The 10343-nt window shown below is 53.2% G+C and overlaps 1 protein-coding gene across 1 annotated transcript; it reads left to right on the top strand.

The window, feature by feature from the left end:
- Positions 1–1105: 1105 nt before the first annotated feature.
- Positions 1106–8171, top strand: FAM83H (family with sequence similarity 83 member H; the record flags this gene model as incomplete). Its single annotated transcript, XM_082045859.1, has 4 exons — positions 1106–1552; positions 2664–2828; positions 3146–3270; positions 5347–8171. 4 exons carry the CDS (start codon positions 1106–1108, stop codon positions 7991–7993), a joined length of 3384 nt encoding a protein of 1127 aa, XP_081901985.1. The 3' UTR covers positions 7994–8171.
- Positions 8172–10343: the final 2172 nt, after the last annotated feature.

The following is a 10343-nucleotide window of genomic DNA, read 5'->3' as shown; positions in this document are numbered from 1 at the left end:
ACCGTCGCTGTGGGCGCCGGGCACGGCCGCTCCGGCTCCCGGTGCCGACTTGCGCTCCTGTACCGTCGCTGTGGGCGCCAGGCACGGCCGCTCCGGCTCCTGGTGCCGACTTGCGCTCCTGTACCGTCGCTGTGGGCGTCGAGCGCGGCCGCGCCGGCCCCTGGTGCCGCGGAGCCTCTGCCGGGGCTGGCCCGGGACGCACAGCCAGGCGTCCGTGTTGACTGCGGTCAGGAGCCACAGTGCTTTGGAGCTCTCGGCAGATCAGTAGGATATTATTTATTGAGTTGTATTTGTGCCACAACAAGCTTTGCTTCCAAGTATTGGTTAGAATCAAGCGTGTCTTTAGTCTCAAATAACAGGTTCCCTACAGACAATTGTCAAATATTGAATATGAGCCCCTTCAACTCATGTGTTTCCGAACATCAAGAGACTGAAGAAGGAATCTCACGTCCCTCGTTTTTATTTCTTCACGGGTCTCATGAAGACTTGTCTGACTTGGCCGTGTTACACCAGCAGGATAGCCTTATACTCGCCCGCGTTCCACTGCTTCTATTCAGATGCTCGATTTATAAGGACTTAGAGGGCATTTATAAGGATTCAGAGGGTGCATTTGCATACGTGCATATGCTTTTTGGTTTAGTGCTGTATTCCACACACTACATTTTGCAGCATTTGCAGATGAGTTTTAATGGACCCCAGATAATAACCAGCGGCATTACCCCTTGGGGGACGGGGGTGGAAAGGTAGCTTTAAAACCAAAGACAAAATTAACCTTAGCAATCGGCCGGCTATAAAGAGAAAGGTGGGCATTCTGTCTGATGCATCGTCCTTGTTCATCACAATGCTGCCCAGTTTCGTTAGCTCCTTATTTTGCCCAAAACCGTTCGACTGTTAATGCTTTAAGTGACTACCACCTCTTCCTAATTTCAGGTTCCCCATGTACTGAGTGACCTTTCTCTGATGTGACTCTGTGTGCTTTGAATCTCCTCCGGTCTGGTGTTGCCGTCGCGACCCCCCGCTGTCCCACTGCTGGCAATGGACGTGTCGCTGCAGGGAACCTGCTCTCACTGTCGATTGCTCTTTCCTTACAGCCCCCCATCCCCTCATGGCTCGTCGGTCTCAAAGCTCCTCGCAGGGGGACAACCCCCTTGACCCGAACTATCTCCCGCCCCACTACAAGGAGTATTACCGCCTGGCTCTGGATGTGCTTACCGAGGAGGGCAAAGAGAGCTACCAGCGCTTCCTGGCCGAGGAGGCAGCCCCCGATTTCCTGTGCGGCTCAGAGGTGGATCACATCATACAGAACCTCCAGAAACCCCAGTACGCCAACCAGGAGGGCAGCACAGACACCAGTGGCGACAATGACATGGATGGGTCCTCTGGGACCTACTGGCCCATGAACTCAGACCTCGCTGTTCCTGAGCTTGACCTGGGCTGGCCAATGGTCTTTGGGTTCCGGGGGACAGAGGTGACAACCCTGGTGCAACCCCCGCCCCCGGACAATCCCAGCATCAAGGAGGAGGCTCGCAGAATGATTCGAGCAGCGCAGCAGGTAGGATACTGCAGAGCCTTGTTTGTGTGAAAGATGAGTCGGAATGCACCAGGTCCTCTGCTCATTCCATTCATTTTGCTCCCAGGACCCGAGGGGGGAAGGATGATTCTAAAACTGCCATTTACGCATCACAGCTTGCCTCTGCTCTCTGGTTGCATGCACAAGTGTGTAAGGCCAGGCTGAAATACACCAGCAGGTCACAGAACAGCTGGGCCTGAAAGGGGTTTCTGCAGACGGTCCGGTCCAGCCCCCTGCTCACAGCAGGGTGGAGTAGAGAAGGTCACTTAGGACATGTCCTCAGTAACCCCAAGGATGGAGACTCCACAACCTGTGTGGGCAACCTGTTCCACTGTTCAGTTACACTCACTGTATAAGAGGTTTTTCTTATGTTTAGCTGGAATTTCCTATATTTCAATTTGTGTCTTGTGTCTTGTCCTTTCACTGGGTACCGCTGAGAAGAGTTTGGCTCCATCTTCCTTACACCCTTCCATCAGGTATTTGTACTCACCGATCAAATAGTAGTTGCGAAGGACAGGGAGAGAGAGCTTTGAAGCTGCTCCCCATATTATCAGCATGCGGGTGCAGCTACGTGGTGGCTGCCTGCACGTCAGCCAGGACGTTAAAACGGCCTGGGTGTGCTGGAGAGGGCGAGCAGGTAGTGACCCAGCACCTCAACACAACCCCCAGTAGTGCTCTCATGGCCAAACACACACCTGCTTGTTGGATTCAACAGCAAGGGAACGCTCAGTGGCAGGAAGTTTAGACAGCCATTCTTTCTCCAGTTCTGGGGTCCACAGTGTTCATAGGAACCTTTGATTGGGAAGGCTCCTGTTTAAAAAGGAAATTGCAATGGCGGCACCGCAGCTGGAGAGCGAGGTGCCGGGGAAGGTGGGCACGCGCGGGCACATGCGGGCACACGCGGGCACACGCGGGCACACGCAGGCACGCGCGGGCTCACGCGGGCTCACGCGGGCACAGGCGGGCTCACGCGGGCACACGCGGGCTCACGCAGGCACGCGCGGGCTCACGCGGGCACACGCGGGCTCACGCGGGCTCACGCGGGCACACGCGGGCTCACATCGCCGGTGTCTCTCCTGCCTTCTTTTCCCAGGTGGTGGCCATAGTGATGGACATTTTCACCGACGTGGACCTGCTGTTCGAGGTGCTGGATGCTGCTGCCCGCAGAGTGCCCGTGTACATCTTGCTGGATGAAATGAACTCGCAGCTCTTCCTCGATACAGCTGCTAAATGCAGAGTCAATCTTAACTATGTGGAGGTGAGCAAAGCAACCCCCTGCCCTGCCCCTGGCGCCGTCCCGAGGGGATACAGGGACACAGAGGGCTGTTATGGCACCTGCGAGAGAGGAGAGTGGGCCAGAGCCTCGTGAAACATGAGTGTGCGGAAAGCCAGGAGAGCCGGCTCAACAAAACCGGGCTGAAGGCCCAGGACACACTGTAAAGGGGTTTATCTACCCAGTGTATGCAGACAGTCACCCAGCGGCAGGATGGACGCTCAAAGAGCGAGGGGAAGGACGAGGGGCAGGGGAGGGAAGTACCAGCGTCCAGCTGAGTCCGTGCCTTGTCTGGTTTGCAGTTCCTGAGGGTGAGGACAGTGTCTGGCCCAACCTACTACTGCCGTACAGGGATGTCCTTCAAAGGCCACGTGAAAGAGAAGTTCCTCCTGGTGGACTGCATGGTGGTGCTGAGCGGCAACTACAGGTGAGACGCCCTGCAGTGTCACCTGTCCGGTTTCAGTGGCACAGAGGCTGGTTAACTGGTAGAGCCGGGCTTGGGCACTTCCCAGTCAACATCAGTGACAAAAGTTCTTCTCACCGAAGGATGCTGAGCAGCAATTTTCAGAACAATGTGCATTTGGCTACTGAGGTAGATACATAGTTAAACAAGGCCTCGAGCCCAGACACTTGTCAAGCTTCCTTCACACCAACAGTGCAGATGATCTGTAAAAAAGGCAGAGTAATTATAAAGTGTTAACTCCAGCAGGCAGATAAGCCCCACAAAGATGTTTGCTCACAACTCTCAGCAAGATCTGAGAAAGAATCAGAAGGACAAATGTGAGAAAACTGGCCTTCCCCTCTGCTCTGCCCTGGGGAGACCACACCTGGAATATTGTGTCCAGTTGTGGCCCCTCAGTTCCAGCAGGACAGGGAACTGCTGCAGAGAGTCCAGCGCAGCCACCAAGATGCTGCAGGGAGTGGAGCATCTCCCGTGTGAGGAAAGGCTGAGGGAGCTGGGGCTCTGGAGCTGGACAAGAGGACACTGAGGGGGGACTCATTGCTGGGGATCAAGATGGAAAGGGGGAGTGTCACAGGATGGAGCCAGGCTCTTCTGGTGACAACCAGTGACAGGACAAGGGGCAATGGGTGCAAACTGGAACACAGGAGGTTCCACTGGAAGAGGAGAAGCAACTTGTTGGGGTGAGGGTGGCAGAGCCTGGAACAGGCTGCCCAGGGGGTTGTGGAGTCTCCTTCTCTGCAGACATTCCAACCCCTGGACACCTTCCTGTGGAACCTCAGCTGGGTGTTCCTGCTCTGGGGGGTTGGGCTGGATGAGCTTTGAGGGCCCTTCACCCCCTGACACTCTGGGATCCTGTGATTCTGTGTTTTGATGAAGGCAGAGGGAAGAAAAATGCCTCTTCTTCTTGGGAAGGAAAACACTGTAGTGCTGAATGTCTTCTCCTTCCTGCACGGAATCACAGAGCGGCTGAACGGGTCTCCGGGGGGCACGTGGTCCAAGCCCCGCTCCAGCAGACGGAGCCGGCACAGTCCCGTTCAGCCTGTTCAGGGCTCAGTCACCCGCACAGTGAAAACGTTTCCTTCTGTCCAAACAGAAACTCCCGTGTTTCAGTTCGTGCCCATTGCTTCTGGTCCTGAATCTCGTGAGGTTGCTGTCAGAATATTTTCCCAGCATGTTGATGTCCCCTGACTGCACATCAGCTGCACCGCCCCGCATTGCGCTGCCATCCGAAGGCTTGCTGAGGTGCACGCTGTCCTGCTGTCCGGTGATTAATGGCAGTGTTGAGTGTTTCCCCAAGCCCTGGCTCCCCAGGAACCCCACTGACCACTGTCCACCCGTCAGACTGCAGATCACTGACCAGCGCTCATTAAGTCCAACAGTGCAGCCGTTTCCTGTTTGCCGTGTGGCACACTCACTGAGCCCACGGGTTCCGCTCTGACTGCAGAGGTGTTTATGTGAAGGCCACGTGCAAACCCTCGCCGAGGTCAGGACGCCCTTGTCTGGCTGCCCGTGCCCTCTCTGCGGAGGGCGGGCGCGCCGGGCACGGTTTCCCTGGCAAACCCCTGCGGTCTGCTCCCGTGTCTGTGTTCCCCGTGCCTGGCAGTGGCTGCCAGGGAGCTTTGCTTCACAGTTTCTGCTCAGACCGCGGGAACGCTGACTTGCTGTAGCTCCCTAGTTGGTCATTTTGCTCTTTTTAAAAAGATGGGCACAACATTTCAGTTACAAAACCAATTACAACCCAAAGTAATTGCAGGAACATCTGCTTCATGTAAGGATTATCATCAGCTTGCTCTCTTGCCGCTGTTACTACTGACTGGCCTTCTTAGAAGCCACTTATTCCCTTGTAAAATCCTCTGCAAAGACATGATGCCAAACCAGTTAGTAACTGAGGCTTGAGAACAACGGTGTGTAATGAATGTCCTCCTGACCAGTAAATAATATCAGGACAATTTTCTTCAGGCAAGCAAAGGGTTTAATGTGAAGTGGAACAATCGAGTTACCTGATGCTAATCCCGTCGTTGCTTCTGTTTGTCCCTGCAGCTTCATGTGGTCCTTCGAGAAGATCCACCGGAGCATCGCGCACATCTTCCAGGGGGAGCTGGTGGCCAGCTTCGACGAGGAGTTCCGCATCCTGTTCGCGCAGTCCGAGCCGCTCGTGCCTCCGGCCAACGTCTTGGCAAAGGCCGAGAGCGCCTTCGCCATGGCCCCCTTTGGCAACAACCTGCCTTTCTTTCCCAAGAAGGCGCCCCTGATGTTCCAGAGGGATGACGCTCTCTTCCCCTCCTTCATGGACAGGGTTGACCAGGACAGGTACTTCCTGTCCAACTTCCGGCGGGACGACATGCTGCGCCACACCGTGGAGGGGTCGGCCATGCGCATGTACAAGAAGGTGGAGATGGAGAACGCTCAGATGGACCCTGTCCGGGGGTTTCTCCGCTCCAAGCAGCTGGAGTTGGATGCTTTTAAGAGACACAGTTTTGCAGAGGGAACATTTGAGAACTTTGCTTCTTCCAAGCAGTACGCCAGGCAGATGTTCATGAACAACATGGACGAGTTTAAAATCCAGTCTAGTCATTTTCAGAAGGACCAGTTCTACCAGTACCAGTTCGAGCATCCCCATCTTTCCGGGAGACCTCAGGGACTCTTTGAGAGGATCCGAGGCGGTCGGCCAGGATTCAATGAGCTGGAGGACTATGGAGAGGGACCCAGGTACCCTGAGCTCGAATCCGGTTTCCCACAGGAGGGTTTCCCCTTAAGGCTGGATTACGTACCTTCAAATTCTTCCAGGGAAGTAAGACATGGCTCCGACCAGCTGAACCCGGCAGGCAACGGCCCCATGGGAATGATGCTAAGGCGACAGAATATAGGACAGAAATTTATTTGCCAGACTTCTCCTACACAGAAACAAAGCCTGGAACAACGCCTGTTCTTACAAGACAAAGATGAGGACCAAGATGAAGACAAGAACACCCAGGAAAACAGAACAGGTTTACGTAACTGGAGGATTTCCTCATACCTGAGTGCATACCAGTCCGAACCAGAAGAAGGTCTCCCCATGCCCATGGAATCAGAGGCATACAATGATGTTCTTGGGGACACCCTCACAAAGCACCCCACCGACCTCATCCCAGCGTTCAAGTCTCCGATGTCTTTCAATAGCAAGTCACTGGGAATTGAAAATGCCAAAGAATTTGCAGAACCTGACAGAATAGGTGATGAAACTCCTCTAATGAAACAAGACGCGTTTAGGACCAGAATAAATCCTTTGATCCAGCGGAGCTCAAGGCTCAGGTCCTCTCTGATTTTCAGTGCTGCCAAGTTAGACCAGCCTAACACCACAATAGAAAAGGTCCAGATGATCCAAAAAGAACAAATGTCCAGTGAGCTGACAAAAGACAATGAAACTATAAAGACAGCTGCCTCATCTAAAGTGGCAGAACTTCTAGAGAAGTACAAAGCTGTGGGCAAAGACCCAGAGCGAGCTACGGTCAGTCACACCAAAGCCGTCTCCAGCTTTCTGCAGGAGGAGTCCCAGAGCGCGGAGAAGAAATGCACCAAATCCGTGCAGTACAAGATCCTGGAGAGCAGGGTGCTGGACGCCAAGGACTCCTGCAGCACTTACAAAGTGCACGGGGAGGTCGACAGGGCGTTCGGAATGGCCTCGTCAAGCCCCCAGCTCGTCGACGCGTTGAGTAAAGATCCCCTAGCACATATCGGCGCTAAAGTGGACAAATTATCGTCGCGGTTTTACCCCATTGAGAGTAAACCTGCTCTTCCCGAGAAGGAGAGTCTAATATTTGTAGGAGAGACTCAGAAACTGACTCTTCCAGAGAAGAAGGAAAGAGTGACGTTCAAGGAAGACACTCAAAAACTAGTCAATACAGAACTGAAGAAACCACAGATCAGGACAAGTACCACATCAGTTCTTGAGAATGTATCTATGAGCCAGGGATCCGACAGCTCTCTCAATAAATCCGAGGAAGACTGTTCAAAACAAGAGCAAAATCCAATGGAATTTTTAAGAAAAGGGTCACTGCGGCTGAAGCAGCTTTTGAACCCAAAAGGTGAAAAGAAACTGGAGGAGGAGCCCCCTTCTGAGAGCGGGAAATCTGAGAAGCCGGCTGTGGTTCTCAAACGCTCCTCCATAGGGGACGGTCAGGAAACGATGGAGGAAGAGAAGACCCCCAAGTTTTCAGCAGCAGGTGCTCCCAAAAGCAGCCAGGCGGCGCAGGGCAGGTTCCCCTCGTCCACGGCCAACATCCTGTACAGCAGCAACCTCCGCGACGACACCAAGGTGATTCTGGAGCAGATCTCCGCCAACAGCCAGAAGAACAGAGCCGAGCTGGCCAAGCAGCTGCCGTCCACCAGCAACCCCGACCTCTCGAGATCAACCGCCAGCCTGGAGAGGAAGGGCGAGAAGGAGAAGAGCTGCAGCATCCACAGGTCAGAGAGTTTCGGGAGCCAGAAGCGAAACCTGCAGCGGCAGCCGTCAGAGGACAGAGACACCCTCCTGAAGAAGATGGAGAACATGCGCAAGGAGAAGCGAGTCTACAGCAGGTTCGAGGTCTTCTGCAAAAAGGATGAACACACGAGTCAAAGTGAGGAGGAATATGACACAGATGCCAAAGACAAGAAGATGGGAAAATTCATGCCCAAAATCCTGGGGACCTTCAAGACCAAGAAATGATCATAGAAACACTATTTAATTCCATCTAATCACTGACTGTCAAGGGGGAATGAGAAGTAACTTGTCTGCGGTGGCTGTAAGCACCACAGGCGAATTCTCTGCGTGGTTAGTGAGCAGAAACGTGCTCGGCATTAGACTCCTGCGGCACCATTCGCCCAATAAAGTCACCAGGTACCAGGCAACCTTATCACAGCGTGTTTCAAATAAAGTATTAAATTACCAAGATGCTTAAAACAAATAAATAGAGTCTCTTTGTGTTATGCTCAGGGAATGTTTTCAGCAGACAAAATAATTCCACTTTCAGAATGAAAGGATAAAAAATAGAAAATTCAATACTTGAGCTCAGTCCAGGAAGGGAAAATACACACAGGCATATGCGTTAGCTGGGAAAAGTGATAAAACCCAATTGTTTCGCAGGTACTGCTATCTTCTCAGGTATCTAATGATGAACTCAATATGGGAGGCACGTTTTGAAGGTTTACGGGAGAAAAAACGTGTGAACAACTTTCTGCCTGTATCTGTGGTTACGGTCCTGTCCAGCAGAACAGGCTCAGCTTCGTATTTACCAGTTCCCGGCCTGCGGGCTGTTTTGCTGCGGGTTTGCTTCCCCATGAGCAATGGAGTCCTGCTTCAGCGGTGGGCCGAAACTGCGGCTCAAGCGCCATCAGCGGACAAAGGCCTCGGCTTAGGACCCTTTCCAGCCCAGATGGGGACATAGGCCTCAGCTTAGGACCCTTTCCAGCCCAGATGGGGACATAGGCCTCGGCTTAGGACCCTTTCCAGCCCAGATGGGGACATAGGCCTCGGCTTAGGACCCTTTCCAGCCCAGATGGGGACATAGGCCTTGGCTTAGGACCCTTTCCAGCCCAGATGGGGACATAGGCCTTGGCTTAGGACCCTTTCCAGCCCAGATGGGGACATAGGCCTTGGCTTAGGACCCTTTCCAGCCCAGATGGGGACATAGGCCTTGGCTTAGGACCCTTTCCAGCCCAGATGGGGACATAGGCCTTGGTTTAGGACCCTTTCCAGCCCAGCTGCAGTTTAATTAAGCATCTAAAATGCTGTCTTAGCCAAGCAGTAGCTTCCTTGGCGCTGTAACTCATTAAGTGGCCGTAGGCAGGAAGCAGCATCCATTCGTTAGCACATCTTCCCATGTGAAGACAGGGCAGGAAGGCCGCTGGGATTTTCAAGCTCAGAACTGTTTTCTTGTGGTGGTTTGGTACCAAGCTTAGCCAGGCAGCTCTGAACAGTCCAGGCTGGCCCGCCCGTCCATGCTGCTGTGTCAGCGTCTGGCACCGGGAGCGCTCGGAACCCGCGCACCGCGCTCCGTGGCGGCTGCGGCGCCGCCCTGCGGGACCGGCTCTGCTGGCGCCCAGGGGGCTGCCACACTGGGCTGGTTGTGTTTCTGATCTGCACGCTCTGGTCAGATGGGAGCGCAGAGTGTCCCACACGAACCAGCCGTGACTCCCGCTCCCCGGTCAGATGGGAGCGCAGAGTGTCCCACACGAACCAGCCGTGACTCCCGCTCCACATTCAGATGGGAGCGCAGAGTGTCCCACACGAACCAGCCGTGACTCCTGCTCCACATTCAGATGGGAGCGCAGAGTGTCCCACACGAACCAGCCGTGACTCCCGCTCCACATTCAGATGGGAGCGCAGAGTGTCCCACACGAACCAGCCGTGACTCCCGCTCCCCGGTGTCACGGTGACCCGCTGTGACGCTGCGCGCTCAGCACCCCAGGCCTGGAGGGGCCTGACGGTAACTGCAGCGGCTCTTCAGAGCTTTGCGTTTGTTTTTGGGTGCCAGCTCTAAATCACTTAGCAGGCTTCACATAATTACATATCCGTAACGATGATTGTTCTCTATTTGTTGAAAACCTTGGGAAGTGAATGTGTGGACAGACTGATCTGAAAAACCAAAGCAAAGGCTGACCTCTGCATGGATACAGACGGTGGAAAAAAACTGCAGGATTCAAGAGGAATGATCGTTTGAATATGAGGTAAACCTAGAAATAGAGGAAAAAGAAGAAAAAAGAAGGGAAGACTCAGACAAAATTGCAAAAAAAAGCTGAAATTAATTTCTTGTGCTTATTCCATATTGTATAAATATACACAATTTCAGATACAACACATAATCTGTTACGTCTGTAGAAATTCATAAATGAATGCTGTACGTATACTCATTTCGTTTGCTCTTAGTAATGAATCAGATCCAGTTATTGGTGGGTCCCAAAATGAACCATAATGATCAATACAGCTGTTCGCTGCCAGATGATACGGATAGAGATTGTTTGACTCTAGAGAAGACAGGATATCTAGATATATATCATTATATATATGTAATTCCCAC

Source organism: Streptopelia decaocto (genome assembly GCF_964273445.1).
Source record: "Streptopelia decaocto genome assembly, chromosome: 2".
In the NCBI taxonomy this organism is placed as follows: Eukaryota; Metazoa; Chordata; class Aves; order Columbiformes; family Columbidae; genus Streptopelia; species Streptopelia decaocto.
The sequence above is the reverse complement of the archived record's forward strand: the minus strand, read 5'-3'. Positions and strand labels throughout refer to the sequence as shown.